This window comes from Triturus cristatus, chromosome 9 (assembly GCF_964204655.1).
Source record: "Triturus cristatus chromosome 9, aTriCri1.1, whole genome shotgun sequence".
NCBI classification, from domain to species: Eukaryota; Metazoa; Chordata; class Amphibia; order Caudata; family Salamandridae; genus Triturus; species Triturus cristatus.
This window is the reverse complement of record NC_140592.1, coordinates 724,642,827-724,667,556: the sequence shown is the minus strand read 5'-3', so window position 1 is coordinate 724,667,556 and position 24,730 is coordinate 724,642,827. Positions and strand designations below refer to the sequence as shown.

The 24,730-nt window shown below is 49.9% G+C and overlaps 1 protein-coding gene across 2 annotated transcripts in view; it reads right to left on the bottom strand.

Annotated features, from left to right (window-relative positions):
* MUS81 (MUS81 structure-specific endonuclease subunit) overlaps positions 1-24,730 on the bottom strand; it is a 306,294-nt gene that overhangs the window by 157,818 nt on the left and 123,746 nt on the right. For both annotated transcript variants that reach the window (XM_085625914.1, XM_085625915.1), the window contains exons 10-12: positions 16,657-16,784; positions 9,864-9,976; positions 9,647-9,763 (exon numbers count right to left, since the gene is read on the bottom strand). In XM_085625914.1, the coding sequence (XP_085482040.1) occupies positions 9,647-9,763; positions 9,864-9,976; positions 16,657-16,784 (358 nt within the window). The remainder of the gene's footprint in view (positions 1-9,646; positions 9,764-9,863; positions 9,977-16,656; positions 16,785-24,730) is intronic.

Genomic DNA, 24,730 nt, shown 5'->3' with positions numbered 1-24,730 from the left:
GAGGTGGCTTGATCTGTACCACTCTGGATCCATCCATGAATCCAAGGGAACCCGCCAGCAGAAGACCAAAAGGCGTCCCACCAGAGCCACAGGGCCAGAAGGCACTCCAGCAGGGATGCGTTGGCTGAATATGAGATTCATGGCATCAAAAAATTCACAAGTTGGGCAGGGGTCAGTCTGGCTTGTGGAACCTCAGGGAGGTGCAGAGACGGCACAGGTGCAGATTCAACCGCAGAGCCCAGCCTCGAATGCCGACGCTCTCTCATCTCATCGGAAGACTTTGACGGATGGGCCGAAGTCGAAGACCTTTTCAACTTCTTGCTATTCTTCTGATTGTGTGACTAGCCAGGACGACTTCGACTGTGAAGACAAGCGCTCAACGCCTTGGAGTGCATGGTGCGACTACTGACACAGGTCTTGGCATTATGGCTGCGCTTGAGGCACCAAAGACAAACGAGGTGTGTGTCCATTACCAACATTTGTCTGTGACAGGCACCAGAGGGGTTGAAACCAACCTTCCTTGTGGACAATCTGCCACACCAGGACACAATGTCAAAAAATTAATTGACAAAAAATTGGTAAAGAGTCAGTCAAAAAAGACAGGCGGCGAGCTCTTCTCCAGATCAGCGCTGACTGGCGCGGAAAGAAAAGAACTGGAGTCAGCGCACGTAACCTCTGATGTGAAGGATGTCACGTGGAGGCGACCACCACCTAACAGCGTGCAGGGATACTGCTCACGGAAAATGAATATGCTACTTACCAGTATGCATCTGTTCTTGGCATGTAGGGCTGCTGACATTCATATCTGTGCATAGATCGCCGCCTAGTGTTGGGTCCGGATGTTTGCACGTTGTTGTCCTGGAAGAGTCTTCGAAGTATCCTGGGATAGGTGACTCCTCCCCTGGACTACAGTGCGCATGGGCATCCTCTCCATCCTCAGATTGTTTTTCGCCATTGTGGCAGTGATGGAGTAGATACAGAAAGTGATGACCATGCTTGCAGTAATTCTGAGAGCTGCAGCTGCGACAGGCGCCGGGGAGGAGGGAGGGCGATATGAATGTCAGCAGCCCTACATGCCAAGAACAGATGCATACTGGTAAGTAGCATATTCAGTTCGAGGCATGTGGGCTGCTGAATTCATATCTGTGCATAGAATACATAGCAGTGCCCTCTATTAGCGGCGGCTACCCGTGCCAGCTGCAGCGGTCTGAAAAAGTGTCTTGAGAACAGCCTGTCCTACAGCTGCCTGCTGTTTTGACTGCACATCTACACAATAGTGTTTTGTAAATGTGTGTGTAGTGGACCATGTGGCTGCTCTGCATATATCATGCAGGGGAATATTCCCTAGGAAGGCCATGGAAGCCCCCAACTTACGTGTTGAGTGGGCTCGTGGTGGAATAGTTAATGTGCGTTTTGCCTTTTGATAACAGATTTGAATACACTTAACTATCCATCTGGCTATCCCTGCTTTGGAGATGGCGTTACCTTTGTGGTGTGGGGCAAAGGCAACGAACAGTTGTTTTGTCTTCCTGAATGGTTTAGTCCTGTCGATGTAGTACATGAGGGCCCTCCGTACATCTAGTGTATGTAGTGCCCTTTCTGCAACAGTTTTTTAGGGTTTGGAAGAAAACGGGCAGTTCAATAGTCTGACTCATGTGGAACTGCGATATTACCTTGGGCATGAATTTGGGGTTGGTACGTAGTACGACCCTGTTGGCGTGAACCTGAATAAATGGCTCTTGAACGGTTAGTGCCTGGAGTTCACTAACTCTTCTTAGGGAAGTGATCGCTACTAGGAAGGCCACTTTCCAGGTAAGGAATTGAATCTCGCATGAGTGTAGAGGTTCAAAGGGTGGACCCATCAGGCGTGTGAGGACCAAGTTGAGGTTCCACATTGGAGCCGGTGGGTGACTAGGTGGAATGACTCGTTTGAGCCCTTCCAAGAATGCTTTGATGGCAGGCACTCTGAATAGAGAGAGGTGCTGCCTGGTTTGCAGATAGGCTGATATTGCGGTCAAATGGACACGTATAGAGGTGTACGCCAGATTGCATCGGTATAGGTGTAAGAGGTAACAGATGATGTTGTGGATGGATGCGTCCAGCGGGTTGATGTCATTATTACCGCAATAAATGACGAACCTCTTCCATTTGGCTGCATAGCAAGCCCTGGTAGTGGGTCTCCTGGCCTCCTTGATGATGTCCATACAGTCAGGTGGCAGGTTGAGATAGCCAAACTCTAGGACTTCAGGAGCCAGATCGCCAGGTTCAGCTGTTGCGGATCTGGGTGCTGAACCTCTCCATGGTTCTGCGTCAAATGCGCGGGTTTGATCCGCAGCCTTTGATGCGGCACCACGGAAAGTTCGAGGAAGGTGGTGTACCACGGCTGGCGTGCCCACGTGGGAGCAACTAGGACGAGTGTCAGGGAGTGTTGTCGTAGTTTGCGAGCCACCAGCGGTATCAGCGGCGCTGGGGGAAAAGCGTACGCAAATCTGCCGGACCAGTTCATCCATATCGCATTGCCCTGCGACTGCGGATGTGGGAATCTGGCGGCGAAGCTTTGGCATTTTGCGTTTTCGCTTGTCGCGAATAGGTCTATCTCTGGATGACCCCACTGCTGGAAGTACGGTTGGAGTACTGATGGGTGTAACTCCCACTCGTGCATCTGGTGGCTGTGTCTGCTGAGCAGATCCGCCATTTGGTTGTCCTTGCCAGGGAGGTGTTCCGCCATGAGGAACATGTTCCTCTGAATGGCCCACTTCCACATGCTCTGAGCCAGATGAGACAACTGTGGAGAGTGTGTTCCTCCCTGCTTCTGTATGTAGTACATGGCAGTCATGTTGTCCGTCCGGATCAACACGACTTTGTTGCACAGATGTACTTTGAATGCCTTCATGGCCAGGAAGATTGCCATCAGTTCCAGAAGGTTGATGTGCATCTTCTTCTGTTGTGTCGTCCATAGTCCCTGCACTGTGTAGTGGAGTACATGAGCTCCCCATCCCTGGAGAGACGCGTCCGCTGTCAGTACTATTTGCGGAACAGGCTCTTGGAACGGTCGGCCCTTGCAAAGGTTTTGTGGATTCCACCAATGCAGAGAGTTGTATGCCCGACCGCTCACCAACACTAGGTCTTTCAACTGTCCTTGAGCCTGATTCCACTGACGTGCTAGGCACTCCTGAAGTGGGCGCATATGTAATCTCGCGTGCGGGACTATGAAGATGCAGGAGGCCATCATGCCTATCAACTGCATAAACACTCGCGCTGGAAGTGAGTGATTGGGTATGAACTTGGAGATCAGCAGTTGTATGCTGTTGATCCTCACTAAATTTGGCTGAGCTGTGGCCGCCAGAGTGTCTATAGTCGCACCTAGGTACTGTTGTACGTGTGCGGGCTGGAGATGGGACTTTGGATAATTTAGTGAGAATCCCAGACTGTGAAGAAGGTGAAGTGTGCGGGACATGTGGCTTGCACATTGCTGGGCTGACTTCGCTTGAACGAGCCAGTCGTCTAGGTAGGGGTAGACGTGTATATGCTGCCTCCGTAGATGTGCTGCCACCGTAGCTAGGCACTTCGTGAAAACCCTGGGCGCTGTTGTCACGCCGAAGGGAAGGACTTTGAACTGATAGTGCTGCCCCTGAACAGTGAACCTGAGGTATTTTTTGTGTGAGGGGTGGATGGGTATGTGAAAGTACGCATCCTTGAGGTCCAGTGTGGCTAGGAAGTCTCCCTGCTTGAGAAGCGGAAGGACTTGCTGTAGAGTGAGCATGTGAAAGTGCTCTGAAAGAATGTACTGGTTCAGGGGTCTCAGGTCTAATATAGGTCTGAGCGACCCGTCCTTTTTTGGAATTAAGAAGTAGAGGGAGTACACTCCCGTACCCTGCTCGTGGATGGGTACGACCTCTATAGCGCCTTTTAGAAGCATACTTTGCACTTCTTGCTGTAAGAGCGTTAAGTGCTCTGAGGACATAGGACGGCTTCTTGGTGGTATTGTGGGTGGAGTGGAGGTTAACTCCAGACAGTAACCGTATTTTACAATATCTTTGACCCACCTGTCCGTGGTGATGGAATTCCAGGTGGACTGGAACCTTTGTAGCCTTCCCCCGACAGGTGTTATGTGGTCGGGAGGAAGGGAGAGGGCGTCACTGCTTGTTCTTGGGGGAGGACCTGGTGTTGCCGTAGCCACGTCCTCTGCCCTTTGTACTGGAGCCACGATATCCACCTCGGGTGTTTTTATCGTAGGTGGTCTGTGTATTGCCTTTGTTATATGTTTGTTGTGACCCCTGTCCTCTACCTGCTCCCTTGTTTCCGGGGCGACGAAAGGAGCCGCTCCGAAAGGACTGAGTTTGTAGGGCGCCCATGGACTTTGCAGTGTCCGTGTCCTTTTTTATCTTTTCGAGGGTGGTGTCAACCTCTGGCCCGAATAAATAGTCGGGGTTGACGGGCTGGTTCAGTATATTGTTTTGTACCTCAGGCTTGAATCCTGAGATCCGTAGCCAGGCATGTCGTCGCAGCATGACGCTTGTGTTTATGGCTCTGGCAGCCGTGTCTGCAGCATCTAGTGCACATTTGATGGAAGCGTTCGTGAGTAGCTGTCCTTCTCTGATGAGCATTTCTGCGCCTTCCTTGAACTGGTCAGGGAGATGTTGGAATATTTGCTCCAGTGTGTCATAATGCGCTCTATCATAGCGAGCAAGGAGCGCTTGAGTGTTGGCTATGCGCCATATGTTGGCAGCTTGGGCGGCAACTCGCTTGCCAGAGGTCTCTAACACCTTGGACTCTTTGTCCGGGGGAGGAGCGTCACCTGTCGTTTGCGAGTGTGCCCTCTTGCGAGCATTCGCTACGACGATGGAGTCGAGTGGTAATTGTCCTTTGATATAAGTAGGATCCCCAGGTGCTGATCTGTATTTTTTATCAATCCTGGGGTTTATCACTCGTGCCCTGGTGGGTTCCTTGAAAATGTCCTTAGCTGGTTTGAGGACCCCCTTCAGCATTGGCAGAGTTTTTACATGTCTCTCTGAGGATGCAAAAGTGTCCATTAGAAAGTCATCTTCGATGGTATCTGAGTGAAGCTGTACCCCATGGTTATTTGCAGCACGTTCAATAAGAGCGTTGAACGCCGCAGTATCCTCCGTGGGAGATGTTTTTGCCCCATAGAGTTGTGGGTCCTGTGTATCGAGAGGTGCACCGGGGTCTGCAGGGTCGCCCCAAGTTTGATCAGGGTCCTGCTGGTCATCAGGGTCTGTGTCTACATGGTAGGGTGCTTGGTCATCCATGTAGTCCTCCAATGCATCCGTGTCGGAGCGTGTGGGGGAGAACCTGTGTGGAGCCTGGTAGGAGGAACGGAACGGTTCATAAAGGAGAGGTTCCGATTCCACAGGCAGCTTCCTTTTTAGTGGGATCCTGAAAGGGTCCAATGGCGGTTCCGAAGTTATCCTTCGGTCGTGGAGAATCATCCTGCCAGTGTCGGCGTCGATGACACGTGACGGAGACGTCTCGTCCGGTGGAACCGGAGTCTGGGTAACCCGTGTCCTGAGTTGGAACATCTTCGGGATTGTTGACGGAGGCAAGCCGAAGGTAATGTTGGCTGGCCCTGTAGAGGTTGCTGGAGCTCCGATCGGGCCGGAACCCGATGGGTCTTTGAGGGCCGCCGTGGTTTTGTTGCTTTGCGTCGCAGCAGGCCACACTTGGGGCGTCTTTGAGGCTTTGGCACCGGGCAGGTTCGTAGACCCGGGCGTGGATTTTTTCGGTGCCGGCGGGTCCTCGAGTCGAGGTGTGGAGATCACCGTCGACGTCCTCGATACGTGAGGCATCGGCGTCGTCGAGGGAGCGACGCGAGGCGAAGCAGGCGGTATTGCCCTCGGTGTCGTTGGCGTCGGTAGCCGAGTAGGTTTCTCGGTGCCGATGGCCTTTTTCCGTTTGTCGACTCCGATGTCGCCCGATTCCAGTTCGGCACCGAAGTCCCTCTTGGTGCGGTCGGTGCCGACGCGTTGCGCTGGCGTCGAAGGCCTCGATCCGACCAGCGCCACTTTCAGTTTCGGTTTCGTATGAACCGGAGCAGCTTTCGGTTTCGGTTTTGTGGTAGGGAAACCAGCTGGCTTATGCAGCAATGTCTGCCGCCGAACGTCCGAGGCCGGGCCCGAGGGCGGGGCCGAAGAACTACGGGATGGGTCTCGGGTAAGGCCCGAAGGCGATCCCTCGACCGGAGCCAAAGGCTGTGGCGCTGGTGTTTCTTCGGTTTGAACAGGTAGGCCTTGTTCATCATTGGAGCTACTCTCTTCGGCCCCTAAGGCCTCCTCGTCGTCTCCTACCTCGGTGTCGTCTTCACCTCTGTGGAAGAGTGACTCGTCGCCCTCGTCCGATCCGGGGTCGTGTTCGGAAACGGGACTGGAGGGTATGACTTCTAATTCTTCGACGTCGGCCTCGTCGAAGATGTCTGTTGGGGCCGGTGCCGCGTGCCGCGCCTCGAGTCTCGCCGCTCTTCGGTTCCTTAGAGTCTTCTTGGAACGGAACCGGGCACAGGCCATGCATGTCGATTCGTCGTGGTCCGGCGAAAGGCATTTGTTGCACACCGGATGGACGTCGATGTGTGGGTACTTCGCATTGCATACCGGACACCTTTTGAATGGCGTCCTGGATTCCATCGTCGAAGTAGTCGATGGACAGGTAAATGCGAAAGAAAGTCGGTGCTGAAAGTTAGTAAACTAACAAAATGCTATCGAAACCCGATCGATAAACAGTACCGACGCGAACTAAAGGCCTTTTGGCCTCGACCAAATATTTTCCTAACTTGAGCTAAGATAGCACATCCGAACCCAATGGCGGAAAAAAACAATCTGAGGATGGAGAGGATGCCCATGCGCACTGTAGTCCAGGGGAGGAGTCACCTATCCAAGGATACTTCGAAGACTCTTCCAGGACAACAACGTGCAAACATCCGGACCCAACACTAGGCGGCGATCTATGCACAGATATGAATTCAGCAGCCCACATGCCTCGAACATTTCCGTATCCAGTCTGACACCTGGGGATTGTTCTAAGGTATGGAATCTGCAGCTAGAAGTCTCCTTCAGATATGAAATGACCAATAGTAACCACCTGTTTCCTGTTTACAAGGAAAGACTGGAACCAGGGCCAAGCCGGACCACAGATACCAATGTTGCAAGACACTGAAGTAGCACAGAATGAACTTGTGTCTCAATGCACTTAGCCTCTTGGATTTCTTCTGAGGAAACCAAAAGAAAAGTATTGTGGTTCAATTAGGCTGATACAGAATAACTGTGCTCTGTGAGGTCGGTTGTGAAAAAAGAAGAATAGTATCAGAGGGGTTATTGGTAGCCCTGGGCTTTTTGCCTGCTCAGAGTCAGAATTAAAAATGAAGCTTTAACACGCTTTAAAACTGGCATTGAGCGACGCCTCCATGAATGACCGAATGGACTCAGAATAGTAAAGCTTGTCTACAAGGATGTCCATAAACAGGATGGACACAGAATGTGCAGAGGGAAGTGGCAAATCAAGTGAGTCTGTTGCTTTTTTCACGTCCACAGCAAAACAGCCAGGTTCCCTTGATGTAATTTGTTTAAATAAAGGGATGCCCATTTCAAGGACATCTATTTACCCATGAACACACAGGGCCACAATTGAATGTTTCACTGAACTAACGCTACAAGTCTCGCTCTTGTCATGTGAGGTGTGGGTCTCAGAGTACTTCAACCATTCACAATAAATCTGTGTCTCTGGTCTTGTGATTTGTTTTAAGCTATTGTTATTGGGCCTTCTATGAATTGCTCAACTTTCCTTTTTATGACTAGTGAATGAGATCTGTCAGTTATCTCGGAGTATGCCAAAAAGCAAGTGGCCTCAGAGGGGGTGCCATACCCAAAGTCACGGAAACCACACATGGGCAGCATTTTCATCATAACTAGAATAAGCAATAGCAGTTATTTTGTGGTTCGTATAATGACTGTGAAAAAACACTTGGAGTGTTGGGATGGGAATGCCCCCTAGCCTGAGTAAAATAAACTGTGGTTGACAGTGGGATCCCAATTTTATTTTGTCCTCAGTACACACTGAATTCATGCACTGAGGCCTAGGCTGTTTGAAATGCTCCGAGACCCAGAATGTGGCTCTGTGGTACTGAGGGGCGTACCAATCATGCCTACCTATGACACCAGACCCCTGTCTATGTGCTGGGATATAACTATGGAGCAGTGGTGACAGGATACCGTTTTTTTTATCTATGGTACAGGACAGGGCTGTTTTTTCCTGGTCTTGAACAGTAAGATGACTACTGGCCCCACTCTGGTAACTGTCTGCTACTATGATGTTACTGGACCCTGCGCTGAAATCGCTGAGAGAGTGGTGCAAGCCCTTTTGAGTTGCTCTTGGATAATCACAACACAAGATAAAGACTGAGGCACAGCCTTCCTAGACAGGCAACATGTACTGCTGGCATTCCTGAGCTTTGGGTTTAAACAGTAAGGTATGGAAGGATGGAGACAGGTCTGAATTAGTTAAGCAGCAGTTATCTTTCTAGCAAAGGACTACTGATTACCTATCCATGACCACTACCGTTGGTCAATGAAGAGTGTGAGAAGGTGGAGAGAGCTGTCTCCTTTGTTGTGCAGATGGAATCCTCTCCTTTGCGTCTCTCACAGCACCGCAGGGTGAGTTCTTCATTTGTTTGCAAGTGGGGCTTTTGCTTTGGATTTGTTCACTTGCTGGAGTTATTCAACCCTGTGCCCATACGCACATTCCTTTGTGTGGCATTTCCTTTTGGTATAATAAAGTACTTCACTGGTATAAAAGCACTGGATTGGACAATCATTATTCCGTTAGATATGGTAACCGCTGAGTTCTGAGGGTCTACCTCCCTGCATTATCTCCTCAAGATGCTTGGACAGCTTGCCCTGCTACCCTAAGGGTCAAGAGCACAAAGGATGCTCTTGGCATACGCAGTATTGCAGGAGAGCAGTGATAAAAGGCCTCAAGTACCACGGCTGTGGCCCAATAAACCCTGCTTGCCATGTAGCCCTAAACAGGCTCGACAAGCTGTGGCATGAAGAAGAACACCTGAGTGGAGGAAGACAAGGATGCCAACAACCTGGAGCCACTGGGAGGTCATAAAGAGATGATGTCAGCCTTCAAGACTTCAGTGAAAACGCTAGACTGGTAGTCTAACAATGCTGTGGAGGCCAGTCTAGCTAAAATGGAAAAAGGTAGAGTGTGGAGGCTTCATTTTCTGGATTGGAGACTGAAGTACAAATCGTGGAGGACCAGGTCTCTACTATTAGCGTGCTTCCTCGTATTGAAGCACACTAATAGCAGAGAAACAAGGATAACAATCCTAGAAAATATCCAGAGAGCTGCATATATAAGATTCCTAGCTGTTCCACTTTTGGCAAAGGAGGAAGATCTTACAACTTTTTGTGCACATTTGTTTTCTTACGGTCTCATGTCTCCAGATCATGCTTGTTTGATGCTTGTTAAGAAGGTCTATGATCTGCCCTTCATGGAACTGGACCCTAATGCATCCCAAGATGATGCACAAAAATTATCACAATAACCAATCCAGAGGGGAGAGGCTGGTTAAAGTAAGCACATACATTTATACTACACATCCATTATATAACCATCCTTGTGCACCACTTACCTGCGTGTTCACAATTGCTTGCTGTAAAGTTGCTTCGGGAATGCTCAAGTGCTGTGCAGAGCCGTAATCTTCCACAAGGTAAATTGGGTTTCGTAGGCCACATCTCTTCATCCGGAACTAAGAAAGAGGCACAGAGATTAGCATTGCTTCCAATAGACAGAGCTGAGGGTTGCGCTCATGTGTGAGTAAACAGCAGTCCAAGCAAACCAAACTTTACCTTCTGCTCACGAAACCTGCCATCAATGATGCTACCGCAGAGATCATCCATCCTCTTCCTCTCCACCACATAGTCCAGCACCAGTTCTCGGGAAGATGGGGCCCTCAGCTGACCTGTACATATCAGATCAGAGAGAATTACACCTCTCTTTAGGATAGCCACTTCACCAGTTAAACATAGGCTAACAATTATTGCGCTATGCAGGCTGAGATCAGCATATGGAACAGGCGTGGCTTCTGTACAACGTATATTGTTTTTTCTAGAGATTCCATTGCCTTATATGTAAAAGTAGACAACCCCTAGAACCTTTCCTAGTGAGACTCTAGTCAATGCTTATTTAAAAGGCTCATTCCTACAGCTACCTAATTTGATGATTTAAAGAGCTTTCCCGTTGGAAGAAAGGGGCAAGTGGGTAAGTAAATCACAACATCCTGCAGGAGTTTTAGATAGAGGCGCATCGCAATAGATTCCTTACCTTAGAATATCCCCAAGCGTCAGGCTGGATCAAGAAAGTTTTTCGTCAGCAGTACCCCGCGCTTCGGAAGGTGGCATCGTGCGGCTCCGCGTCCGTCGTTGGCGCCGTACGCGCCAAGATGACATCACGGAAACTACTTAGGCGCCACCCATGCGCGCTGACGTCAGTTCTGTACACTACTTTCTGCGCCAGGAACGCAGAGCCATGCCAGAAACTGGCCACTGGTGTCATGAAACTAGGGCCCTGAAAGGGATGACCTTAACCCTAGAAATCAGTTCGCAGAACGGGGAGGATGGGTGGGGCGGTAAGGAATCTATCACTAACTAATGTCTCTTATAGATATACCGTTACACAAGTAGTAACTTGTGCATCTGAAAGAGACACGTTAGTGATAGATTCCTTACCTTAGAATAGATACCCCAGCAATACCAACCTCGGTGGTGGGTCTGCGAACAGGATTACACCAGAAAGTCACAGAGAACAGAACGGCCAAAAAAGCCATCTCTCCGGACTTGACTGTCAAGGCAGTAATGCTTGGTAAACGTGTGCAGCGAGGCCCACATAGCTGCCTGACAAATGTCCTGCAAGGGAACGCCGCGTCCCAAGTCAGTGGTGGCTGCCGTTGCCCTGGTAGAATGGGCACGCAGCCCCACAGGAGGCTCCTTCTTAGCCAACGAGTAACATGCATTGATGCACAGAACAACCCACCGAGAGATAGTTAGTTTGTGCACGGCCCAACCTTTTTTGACGCCCACGTAGCCAACAAAAAGTTGGTCATCCACCCGGAACTGTTGTGTGCGCTTTAGATAGAATGAGAGCGCACGTTTCGGGTCCAGACGGTGGAGCCTCTCTTCCTCTTTTGAAGGATGCGGAGGCGGAAAGAAGGTGGGCACAGTGATGGTCTGCCCGATGTGGAAGGGTGTGACAACCTTTGGCAAGAACAAAGGATGAGTCCTTAAAACCACCTTGTCCGGATGAACAGAAAGAAAAGGAGGTTTAGAAGAAAGAGCCTGGAGCTCACTCACTCTTCTGGCAGAGGTGATAGCTACCAGGAAAGTCGTATTTAAAGTGAGAAGACGTAAGGGACAGTTATGAAGGGGCCCAAAGGGAGCACACATCAGATAAGTCACGACAAGATTTAAGTCCCATTGAGGCATTATGAAAGGCACGGGAGGAAACGTGTGTGTAATGCCTTTGAGGAAGCGATTAACAACCGGGGACTTAAAAAGAGAAGGCTGATCTGGAAGCCGTAGAAAAGCGGAGATGGCCGAAAGATAACCTTTGATAGTGCCCAGAGCAGAGCCCTGCTGGACCAAAGAGAGAAGGAACAGAAGGACCTCGGAAAGAGGGGCAGAAAGGGGTTCCACAGCCTTTGCTGTGCACCATGCCACAAATTTGTTCCACCTGCAGGCGTATACCGTTTTAGTGGAGGGACGCCTGGCTGCCAGAATGACATCACAGACTTCAGGAGGAAGATCGAAGGCTGTCAACTGCCGCCGCTAAATCTTCACGCATGGAGGTGGAGGCTGGACAGGTTCGGGTGGAGGACCGTCCCCTGCTGCTGCGACAGAAGATCCTCCTGAAGAGGCAGACGAATCGGGGGGTCGATCGCCATGCTGAGTAGCTCGGGATACCAGTATCTTCCTGCCCAATCCGGAGCCACAAGGATGACTTGGGCCCGGTCGCACCGAATCTTCTTCAGCACTCTGGGCAGAAGTGGTATAGGCGGAAAGGCGTACAACAGACCGCAACTCCACTTGCGACGAAAAGCGTCGCCGAGCGAGTGTCACCTTGGAAATTCCAACGCACACAGAACTGATGTCATTGCGCGTTCTCTTCTGTAGCAAATAGATCTAACCAAGGCTCTCCCCACTGCAGAAAGAGACCATGCGCCACGTCCGAGTTCAGACGCCATTTGTGATCCATCATGCACCGGCGGCTGAGTTTGTCCGCCAGGCATTCAGAAAACCTGCCAGATGTTGAACCACCAAGGTAATGCCTTGATGTTCCAGCCATGTCCAGAGGCGCAGAGCCTCCTGACATAGGGTCCACGACCCCACCCCGCCCTGTTTGTTGCAATACCACATGGCAGTGGTGTTGTCTGTGAACACCTGCACCACACTTCCCCGGTCAGAGAGAAGGAATGCCTCAGTGCAAGTCGGATCGCCTGAAGCTCCAAAAGATTGATATGGAGTCGGGATTCCGCTGGAGACCAGAGGCCTCTGATCTCCGCCTCTCCCAAGTGGCCACCCCATCCCAGGAGGGACGCATCCATCACCACTGTGTGCTCCGGTTGGGGAAGGGAGAGGGATCTGCCATTGACCCAATCGCGTTTCATGAGCCACCACTGCAATTGTCGTGCAGTGCCCTCCGAGATCTGGACATGATCAGACAGGTTGCCCTGATGCTGTGCCCACTGGAACTTCAGGTCCCACTGCAGAGCCCGCATATGCCATCTGGCATGTTGCACTAACAGGATGCAGGCGGCCATGAGGCCCAGGAGCCGGAGGGCCATCCTGACTGAAACTTGGGATAGAGGCTGAAAGATCGGAATCATAGCCTGAATATCCCGGACTCGCTACTCGGGAGGATAAACCCGAAACTGCATCGAATCCAGAAACGCTCCGATGAAGGAGAGCTTCTGAGAGGGACTCGGGTGTGACTTCGGCACGCTGATGGAGAACCCCAGCAAATGCAGGAAGTCAGCAGTAGTCTGGAGGTGGGAGACGACTGCCTGGGGCGAGCCCGCCTTCAACAGCCAGTCGTCGAGATAGGGGGAAGACTGGAACCCCTGATCTGCGCAGATGAGCTGCGACCACTGCCAACACTTTTGTGAACACCCGAGAGGCACTGGTAAGGCCGAAGGGGAGCACGGCAAACAAAGTGCTCTAGGCCTACCGTGAACCGCAGGTAACGCCAGTGGACCGGCAGGACGGAGATATGAAAATATGCGCCCTGAAAGTCCAACGCTACCATCCAGTCTCCAGGGTCGAGGGCAGCCAAGACCTGAGCCAAAGTCAACATCTTGAACTTCTCCTTCCGGAGGAAGCGGTTGACGTTCCTGAGGTCCAAGATGGGGCGCAGGCCCCCTTTCGCCTTCTTGGAGACCAGAAAGTAGTGGGAATAACAACCACGTCCTACTTCTGGCCCAGGAACGTGCTCGATGGCCCCCTTGGACAAGAGGGCCGTGACTTCCTGTTGGAGAAGCGCAAAGTGATCCTCCGACATGCGGTGGAACTGAGGTGGCATGGCTGGGGGAACAGACTCGAAGGTGAGGGAGTAGCCCCTTCGGACGATTTGCAGCACCCACCTGTCCGAAGTGACAGAACGCCAGTGGAGGATGTGATGGCGAATCCTGCCGCCCACCGGCATGGGGTGCACCCCACAGCTCGGACTAGGAAGGTTTTGAGGCGGATGCTGCGGGAGCTGAAGTGGACTGTCCCACACGCTGGCCCCCTGTGCCGCCACGGCAGGAACCACGTCTGCGCTGAGGTTGGTTCTGAGCAAGCTTTTGTCTGAACGAACGTGTCGGGCACCCCTTCCGTGGCCACGAAAGGAACGAAAAGCAGACGTGGCCGGGCGCGTGGTGGAGAGACCCAAGGACTTGGCCGAAGTCCGGGAGTCCTTGAAACGCTCCAGCGCACTATCTGCCTTATCGCCAAATAGACGGGTCCCATGAAAGGGCATGTCCATAAGGGAACTCTGAACATCCCCTGAAAACCCAGTGGACCGTAACCAGGCGTGACGACTGAGGGCCACAGTGGGGGAAATCGCCCTACCCAAAGAGTCCGCGGTGTTTAGTCCACACCGAATGTTGAACTTTGCTGCATCTTTCCCCTCAGCCACAGCTTGGGAAAGCACTGCCCGAACTTCCTCCGGACACTGAGGCAGCGTCAGCGCAACCGTGTCCCACACAGCGTGAGAGTAGCGGCCCAAGAGGCATGTGGTGTTCACCGATCGCAGCCCTAAGCTGGCAGAGGAAAACAGTTTCTTTCCAAACTGTTCCTGCTTCTTAGACTGCTTATCCGGCGGGGAAATAGGGAATGCACTTTGGGAGGTGGAGGCTTGGATGACCAGCCTCTACGGAGTTGGGTGGGTCGTTAAAAAGGCAGGGTCACCCGGGGCCGGGCGAGGACGCCTGGCCACGTTCTTATCCACAGGGACCCCGTGGCTGGCCTAGACCAGGTGCCCATTAACACATCGGTTAACGCCTCATTAAACGGTAGCAGAGGCTCCATAGAGCTTGCCGCCGGCTGAAGGACTTCAGTGAGGAGTGTTAGTTTTTAGAGTTACCGTAGGCAGGTCAAGGGCCTCAGCTGCTCTAAGGAGCACCACAGTGTATGTGGCGCCCTCCTCCATGGCCACAGCAGGAGGAGGAAGGAAACCAGGCTCAGAGGAGGGGTCAAGGCCACCTGCATCCTCTGACTCTTCTGCCCACTCCTGCTCCGACTCGCACTGCCCTCAGATCCCTCCCAGTCATCCCCTTCCTCCACTGCCCGAGGCACAGGCTGCAGCAGTGGAGGAGGGACAGGGGAATATAAATGGTCCAACGGGACCGGGAACGGTGCTAGTTGGTGCCCATCTGGCTCCATATCCTAGTTAGGGTCCCAACCCGGAGTAAAATTGTCCAGAAACCCAGGCAAGGCGGAGGTGGTACAAACCGAACCCATTGCGGCGCCGGAGCCACCGGCGACGGACCCTGCGGCGCTGGGGCAGGAGCTGCCGGCGTAGGACCTTGCGGTGCCGGGGCTGGAGCCGCCGGCGGTGTCGGTAGCGGAGCTGGCGACAAGGGAGGCCCCTCAGGTGGGACCACGGGGCCCGAAGGCACGTCGGTGGGAGCCCTATGCCTCAAAAGGCGGTCCATGGCAGCAAGAAAATCTTGCACCTGGGCCGGAGTCGCCGACGGACCCGGATAAGGTGGGTAGGCCGCGGGACTCATAAGCTCCAACGAAGCAGCGGGGGAGGTGCCCCCGCGTCCGGAGACCGACAGGGGGGCGTCGGAGAGCGCAAACGCTTCTTCGACTTCTTCTTATGACGTCTCTTACCCAATTCCGAGTGTGAAGACTTCGACCCCGAGGAGCGATGAGGACGGCTCCGCGGTCGGTCCCTTGATCGTCCCCTGGATCTCGTACGGCGCGGAGACAACTGTCGGGCCTCCAGCAGCTTACGGGACCGCTCCCGTAGGGCCTTCGGAGCCATGGCCAGACAGTCGGAACATGACCGGGAGTCATGGTCGCGTTCCAAACAGTAGAGACAGACGCCATGGGGGTCGACCACTGACATCGTACGGCGACAGGCCCCACAGGATTTAAACCCAGGCATCCCTACGTGGCACCAGGAGTCAAAGACTCAAAATAATGGAGACAAAAAGTCTCAAAAAAAGTTAGTCAAAAAGTGACTAGGGTACGAGCTCTAACCGGATCTGCACTTGCTGGAGCGGAAAAAGAAAGAACTGACGTCAGCGCGCATGGGTGGCGCCTAAGTAGTCTCCGTGACGTCATCTCGGCGCATACGATGCCGGTGACGGACGCGGAGCCACACGACGCCACCTTCCGTCGCGCAGGGGTACTGCTGACGAAAAACTTTCCGGATCCAGTCTGACGCCTGGGGATATTCTAAGGTAAGGAATCTATCACTAACGTGTGTCTTTCAGATATGTAAGACGAGAGGGCCTCAGAATACCTACGTCACATACACATTATCATGTTGCATAGCAAATGAACCATCTAACACATTGTGTTCATATTGGAAATAGAAAGACAATTGCAAAAGAAAACACAAAGAGGTTGCTTTTCACTAAAGATGAGCATGGGCAGCTCTTTAGCAATTTAGTTCTTTTTCAAATACAATGCAGAAAGAGCATTGTAGAGTAAGAAATAAAGCATTTTTAATATTAGCACTAGACGACTGCTATCAGGAGATTAATGTGAGAAGTTGACTAAGCGATTAATCAGTTTTCAGATTTACATTGATAATGTTGATTTTGGCCTAACTCAGACTACTGGCAAAAATAGCTTTCAGATTAATGCAATCCATGTAATTGATATTTTCCACGGAAGTAGATTTGCTGTGAATAAGGAAGCTTTATTTTCAAAGATAGCTGCATCAATGACACACAAATCTGCTTTTAAATTACAGTATGAGTATAATAAGACAACAGATAGTGTACTGTTAGTATACTATAGCTCCCCTGTGAGGAGACAAAGTCTGTAAATATGCTGTCTGGCAAGTACACCCCTTGATTAATGGATTGCTCTATCACGCTAAACCCTTAATTAATGCTCTAGATCTTTTTGTATATTCGTGTGAATGGAATACCTGGTACAGGTTTGACTTTCTCTTTTGCTATCCACAGAAAGTCACCCACATGCAGCTTTCGGACATCAAACTGCACTCCATTCTTATTCAGCTCTGCTACAAGCTCCTGCTTCCGATGCGAGGACCCGCTACCAGCAGCAAAATAACATAAAAGAAAAACATGTATTTACCACCTGTTCTGCCTCTGTCATGTTTGCCTCTATAGAGGTTCAGGAAAACCACATATCGAGCATCTGCTCATTGGCTGAAGGCCCCCACATGTCAAAACCTTATATACATCTATGTTCTTTATCATACAACACATTTGTTTTGATAGTATGCTTCTAGTCTACACATTCATATATTCATGCAATGTATGATATTTAAAGCAAGGTAAAGTGGCTTTAAAATTAATCTAGAAGAGAATTCCCATGCATCATGAGGATATATTTCTCATAAAATAATATAAAATGAGCCCTATTAGTTCTCTTGAATGGGGAGGGACATCTGCATCCAGAGAAGAGCAGTTCTCAATGAAACTGCACCAAGGCCATTACCGATAACAGGACACAGCCACATAGATGCAATCTAGTCTTGTCCTGCGAACACGCTTTGGACTGCAAAACACAAATACAGTTTTGGTATATATCAAGAACATCTAAATACTAAGCCCTCATAGAAAGGCAGAATTGTGTGCTAATATGTTTACTAGCTAGGACTAGAAACAGGGGAAATTGCCACTATGCAACAAGATGACCGTTTTCTTAATTTTTACATTCTGTTTATACCTAATGGTTACTGTTACCATTACTTCTACAACAGTATTTCTGGATATTTGGTGCACTAAAATAGGATTCAAATAAAGCCTTAAAGAAGAATACTGTGTATTTCTTGTCTGTACTCACTTTGGGGGAAGAGTGGCAATACCTCAACAAAATAAATCATATGCCTGTATAGTCTCCGATAAGTGTTTTATGTGCTTAACATGCATTCTCTCCAAGTACGTTCGAAGAGGTAAGGGGGTCATAACTTTTCTTCTTTTCCCCGTTTGAGCTAGTAAGTTCAGGGCTAAGGGAAATATATACAGAGTCGTGATCAGTGGGGAACTTGGGTGCATATTACAGACACATTAGATGCTATGATACATTGCTAAGCTGGTGGCGACTCGCGAGAACAGAAGCACCTCTGGGGGAGACATGGCATCAAGTCTTTATGCCCTAACTAAAATCAAACACGCTATCCGAGCTTTAGGCATTTACTGAGTTGGAGGCTTTCTTTATGTTGCTTCTCTGGGCATTTACCACGACTCTGCTTGGTGTGGGGGCATTCATCTGTAATCACAGCCATCAGTGTCTGTCTCAAAACCTTTATTCAGCTGCATACCTGCCAACTTGAAGAACAATCTCACAGTGTGAGTAGGGGCGGGGCCTTAAATGGGGGCTGGGCCTCATACTGAAAAGTATCTAGGAGGCACTTTTGAACCCCAACCTGCACCCAAGCCCCATCCTCCCAAAAAACAAAACGCTTGCTTAGGCTGGTGCCGAAGTCCTGGGGTGTTTTCATACCCCCTAATGGCGTCGGCAGTTCTAAGTCTCTCAAAAACCACTATTTATAGGGATTTTCAGCTAGTTTTCCCTGCCACAGTGTAGTATCAGCTCCTCACTGGTTGACCGTGTGATGGGAGCCGATATAGTGTGTCACACGAGGCGCGCAAAGCCCATAGTGCTAAAAGAGCTTCAGCCACCCCCCCCCCCCCTGTCATTTGAAGGACAGATATAAAGAGCCTAATTAATTGCGACGGATTCAATCCAAAGGGGAGAAACACAGGGAGACACATTCATGAAAAGAAAACATGTATTTCAATTAATAGACATGTTGGACATATTAAACTTCATATATACAAGCACATGGGAAAATAGCACTGCGTTACATTGGATGTCATGTAACCAACAAAATATTGTGCACAAGTGCTCGTGAGGTTTTGTGACGGCACTAGTGACATATGACGTGGTATATACAGCGATAGTGGTGGCCGCGGCAGAACAAAGTGAGACAAAATGATTTTCGTATTCAGGACACCCAGGTAATTAATGGTACAGAAATACAAGAATTCAATTGGGTAGGGTGCCCGTAAGTAGGGGCGCCAGAGGTTTCGCTGTGGAAGTCAACGGCGTTTCGGCCTGTAGATATGTTAGGCCATCATCAGGACAGGTTACATTAGTTTAGAGAAGGCAGTGAGTTTAAGTGGCAAGAGCGGTGTGGATCCGATCGAGTGCAGCTGTGACAAAGGGTTTCCGTTACAGGGGGAAGCCGAGGCGGTCCGGCGTGAATCCGGCAGCGGTGCGCGAGTCTGAACAATCGGGGGGCCAACGGGACTGCCTTCTCATATGTCACTAGCGCCGTCACAAAACCTCACGAGCACTTGTGCACAGTATTTTGTTGGTTATATGACATCTAATGTAACACAGTGCTATTTTCCCGTGTGCTTGTACAGATGAAGTTTAATATGTGCAACATGCCTATTAATTGAAATACATATTTTCTTTTAGTGTCTCCCTGTGTTTCTCCCCTTTGGATTGAATCCGTGGCGCAATTAATTATGCTGTTTATATCTGTCCTTCAAATGACACCCTTGTTTGACCCTTTAATTATCAGTCATGGATCATTCAGGCAGCCCAAGAACACAATTAACCCTTTGGGTGCTCATGACAGAACGGTTCAGTCATGAGCACCAGTGCTCCTGACAGAACCATTCTGTAATGAGAACAGGCGCAGAAAATCCCCTGCTGCAGACAGCAGAGGGATTTCCTTTTTTTATGCCCTGGGAGGTGGGGGAAGAGCTTCCTCAACCTCATGAGGCCTGTTTCTGGTTTTCCTTGTAATGAAGATCTTACGGTAGGCTCGCAGTCGTCATTACAACAAAAAATGAAACTGAAACTTAGTTTCAGTTTCACAGTTTTGGTGCTTGTGGGGCTATCTCAGCCCCCGAGCACCGAAACACATGAGAGAGGTACCAATGGGGATCCACCTACTAGCACCAGGGGTGTGGGCTTCCCAGAATGAGTGAGGAACCATTTTCATCGGGAGACCTGGGGGAACGCTGGGTGGTAGGAAATTTGTGTCAGCCCAGTAATCCCACAACTTTCCAACACAGAAATTAGAGAAAAAAATTGTTTTTTTTGCAGCAAAATTTGAGGTTTGCAGGGGATTCTGGGTAGGGAAACGTTGGGGGATACACGCAAGCCCATACCTCTCTGGACTCCCTCGGGTCTCTAGTTTAATGTGTGGGTTTGGTAGGTTTCTCTAGATGGCTGCCAAGCCCGAGACCAAAAACTCATGTGACCCCCCTTGCAAAAGCAGAACGTTTTATGATAGGTAATTTTCAAGTCTCCACAATACGTTTTGGGCCCTTGCCTGTCGCGCGTATTTGACCCACCCACATGAGTGGGGTACCATTTAAATAGGGAGACCAAGGGGAACGCTAGGTGGTAGGATATTTGTGCCGGCACAGTGATCCAACACAAAAATGTGTGGAAACATAGATTTTTATAACTAAATTTGAGGTTTGAAGGGGATTCTGGGTAAGAAAACGTTGGGGGATCCACGCAAGCCATACCTCACTGGACTTCCCAGGGTGTCTAGTTTTCAGAAATGTGTGAGTTTGGTAGGTTTTCCTAGATGGCCAAGAGCCCGGGGCCAAAAAATCAGGTGCCCCCTCCGCGAAACCAGGTCGTTTTATGATAGGGAATTTTGAGGTCTCCACAGTACGATTTAGGCCATTTTCTGTTGCAGCCACCAGAGGAGGAAATCTAACCAGGCCAAGGATAATGCCACTCGTTCCATTGCCTCCGCTATGGAAAGAAGGACGCCATTAAAGGGAAGAAAAGCCTCATAGTGATGAACGATAACCCTGATGGTTGGGGGGGTTATATTGTGTCGTTGCAAAGCAAAACACGCAAGCACTATGTTTTCAGAAGCAGATAAACTGAAGCCTCTATAAGGGATACGAAGGGTCAGAAACAGATCTCAAAATGCCCAAGGTATACAGAAGATGGTCCAGAGAACAGGGAAAATACCCTCATTGAATAAGAACTTGGGGAGAAAACCAGCTTCCGAAAGAACCACAAAATAATATATGACCCAGATAACAGGAACCTCTACCTGTGATTGACAGTATAAGAAGAATAAAAGTACCTGAAGAAGGCAGCAACACCTCAATGGAGTTTACCTGCAGATAGAAAGGGACCTTTGGAAAAAACACCAATGGGCTCCACCCTGGAATGGCTCCTATGTGAAACAAAAAGGGATTCCCATACAAACCTAGTACGGGAGAACTAAGAAAGCAGACAGTAGAGTTAAGAGTCTGCTCCACCCCGACTATCTCAAAATCGCCGCAAAGCAGTCGGCATGTGGGTCGAACAGATGGGCACCATCAATAGGCCTATCAATCAAGGTGGTTGGAACAGCCTTCGAAAAACCAGAGATGCATAACCAGGTGCAAGGTTGATCCCTATGTTTCCTTTTCAAATAAATGGCTGCTGAAACTTTTCAAAACCATTTTGAAGACCAAACTTTGTAACTTGCAGGAAACCTTGAAAGAGTTTCTCAAGCTTTTCTCAACTCTTTTTTTGGAAACAAATCCTTTGGAGTCAGCACTGCTCGACAACTGCTTGGGAAGTTTGCTAACATTTTTCTAGGTGAGAACTCAGATGGATTATGAGTGGCCGCAAGACTGCAACAACTGTATGGTACTGCTAAACACAAGATATAGATCCCACCTCTAGGCATCAATGTGAGGAAAGGGGGTTGGTAAGTCTATTACACAGTGAGGACGCAGAACCACACCATATAATAGACCCCATTTCCTCATAAGTTCGTAGAACAGCTTGGGCAACGTTTTCTTGATGGCGTGCTAGGACATCCACACAGTAGTCTTTGGTGAACTTACCGTGGAGTGCACCAAGTAGCTGTCTTACAGCTATGGGAATATTGCCAAGGAATGTTACAGAGGATCCCTTTTTGCAAGTGGAGTGTGGTCTGGGTTAGGAGGGCATGTTTCTTTTAGCCTTAATGTAGCGAATTTGTATACATTTGGCAATCCACCTGGCTATGCCCACTTTGGACAAAGGGTGTCCTTTAAGTAGTATGGTGAAAGCAACAAAGAATTGCTGAGTCTTACAAAGGAGCTTGGTCCTGTCAATGCAGTACACGAGGGCATGCTTGACAACCAGGTTCACTGAGTCCAGCTTTGGGGCTAAAACCGGGAGCTCAATGTTGTGATTGAGCTGAAACAGGGATACCAACTTTGGGATGAATTTTGGGAAGGTCCTTAGGCCAACCCTGTTAGTATGAACTGAAAATAAGGGTTCTTCCAGGGTAAGAGCCTGCAGTTCGCCAACACACCTTAAGGACATGATAGCATCGAGGAACACAACCTTCCAGGACAGGAAAAGCAGCAGGCACCAGTCTAAGGTTTGAATAGTAGGACCCTTGAGCCTGGTAAGAACAATACTGATGTTCCAGACAGGGGCGGGAGTTACCCTGGGAGGGATGATTGAAATAAGAGCCATTTATATAGCACATAGCTACCAAAAAGATGTTTTGCGCTGAAATAACTAGAAGGGGGAAGATATTCAGACTGTTAAATACTCAGAAAATAACCACGTTTTTAGAAAATCTGTTCATTAAAGGAGCTGCAAATGCTGTACATGAGAGTATTCCACAATTTAGGGGAAAGAAAGGAAAAGAAAAGTCCACCTAAACAGATGCAACACTGTTAGACCTGTCAGCCCTTTGGGTGGTCCCTCCTCATCATTATTTATTTTGTCCCACTTTTGCCTCAAACCCTGTTAGAATTTTTCCTTTTGGGAACCACCAGACTTTTTAGTATTGATGCAGATTCAGGGAGCCATTTTATCTACCCCTGGAACTTCTGTCTGAGGGCCTGGAGCACAAAATGGTGGCCACCTGTGACATCATCAGAACCCACTGGAACCTACTAGAACCTTCTGCAACATTCTGGAACCCTGTGACAGTTGGAGGCGGTTTGGAATGTTGGGAAGCTAAGCCAGAGTTGACAGTTGGAGCTGGCAGTTGGCACCTGACTGGTGAAGAGAGAGGAGCACAGAACTGAAGGAGGAAGGAGTGAGGCAGCAGGGGTGGAAACTTGTGCCTGGAGTGGGATCCATAAACCCACCCTTGATACTAGTCCCTACTGACTGAGCCCAGCCTGGAGCCCTGTGTGGGAGAAAGCAAGAAAAACCATCTTAAGGACCTGGACAGCAGGAACAGGCCTTAGAAGTAAAGAAAAGCAAGAATCTGACCTGTTTATTGGTTTCCCTGGAGTCCGACGTCGAGAAGCCTGAGACCTGGAGCCCGAGGTGGAGAAGCGGCGCTGACTGGAAAGCAGACGTCGTACCCGGAGCCGCCAGAGGTCGAGAGAGGGCGCCGACGGAGGTCGTGGAGAGTACCAGAGGTCGAGGAGGAAGACACCTGAGGTCAAGTGATCGGCGTCGACGGGGGAGTGAAGTCCGCCCTCCGGAGTCGCCGGAGACCGAGGTGAAGCGTGCCGGAGGTCGGGAGTGAAGATCGCACTCCGGAGTCGCCGGAACCTGAAGAGAATCGTGCCGGAGGTCGGGAGTGGAGATCGCACTCCGGAGTCGCCGGAACCTGAAGAGAATCGTGCCGGAGGTCGGGAGTGGAGGTCGCACTCCGGAGCCGACGGAAGTCGACATCGAGCCAAGACAGCCCGACGTCATCGAACCGGAGGTCGACATCGAGCCGAGGCCGCCGACATCGAACCGGAGCCGTCGAAAGTCGACATCGAGCCAAGACTGCCCGACGTCATCGAACCGGAGGACGACATCGAGCCGAGGCCGCCGACATCGAACCGGAGCCGCCTCACGGCGTCAACACGACTCCAGCGGCGTCGGAGCTTCATAAAAAAAGGGCAGTAAGTGGAATAGAGGGCGCCTAAGGCCCTGTGGAGCCCTGAGAGACTAACCTAGGGTGCTGGAACCAGCTTGATTGTGCCAGGGGTGAGCTGAGACTAATACAGAGGGGTTGTGTAGTGTGGGAGAGCCAGATCTCTAGATTCCCCCTTTATCTACCTCAGTTTAGGCCTCAGCCTTGTTCAAGCCAGGGAGTATACCCCTCAGGCCATCCAAATCTTTACAAGCTGGGATTGGGTCAAATCATCCCATAGTACCTCAGGAATGTGAACTGATTTACAAGTGTCACTGTTGGCTTTTATTATTTATTGAGAGCACTGTATTTATTGTATTTATCCTATTTATGGCCTCACAGTATTTATTGTTTCACAATATTTATTGTCGTACAGTATTTATTGCCTCATAATATTTAATTGCCTGTAATGTAATGCACTTATATTTATGCCTTGATTATTTATGATCTACCTTATTTATTGAATCGTTAAGACAGTCTTTATTTGACGTACCCTTCCACAGAAAAAGCCTTGTGTACTGTGATTGTCTTATTATTTATTTAATCAGCAACTAAGAGAAAAGAAGATAAAGAGATATATTTTCAGTATAATTTTTAAGGTGTAGTGTCGTTTTTGGAACGGATGCACGCATGGTTATTGTGTGGGTATAACGTATGCTTAACACGGTGCCTGACCCATGACCACTCGAGCCAAGCTACCACTGTGTATGTCTGGAGAAATCCCGTTACCACCACCCTTTCCGGTGTGGGAGTGGGGTTTTTCTAACATAATTGGTGTTCAGCGGCGGGATTGAGCTGTGCCTACGCATACTCGACAATAACTGTGGGTAGTCCATAGGCCTACACCTGGAGTTTTCTCAAAGTGGCCTTCCTAATTGTGAGTTTTTGTTTTTTCCAAATTTACTCTGGTGGTGGGAGGAGGTATTATAAAAGGTACCCCCCTGCATAGCTTCTGCAAATAACTGTCCTCTGACCTGAGTGGGCAAAATGGAGTTTGTGCTAGAAGACCTGGAAACCTATACTGTGGCCCAACTCAGGGAGTTTTGTCAGCGGGAGGGGGTGTATTGTCCCCCAGGAGCAAAGAAGGGTGCACTCCAAACCAGCTTAAGGGCTTGGGGGGAGGCACGACGAG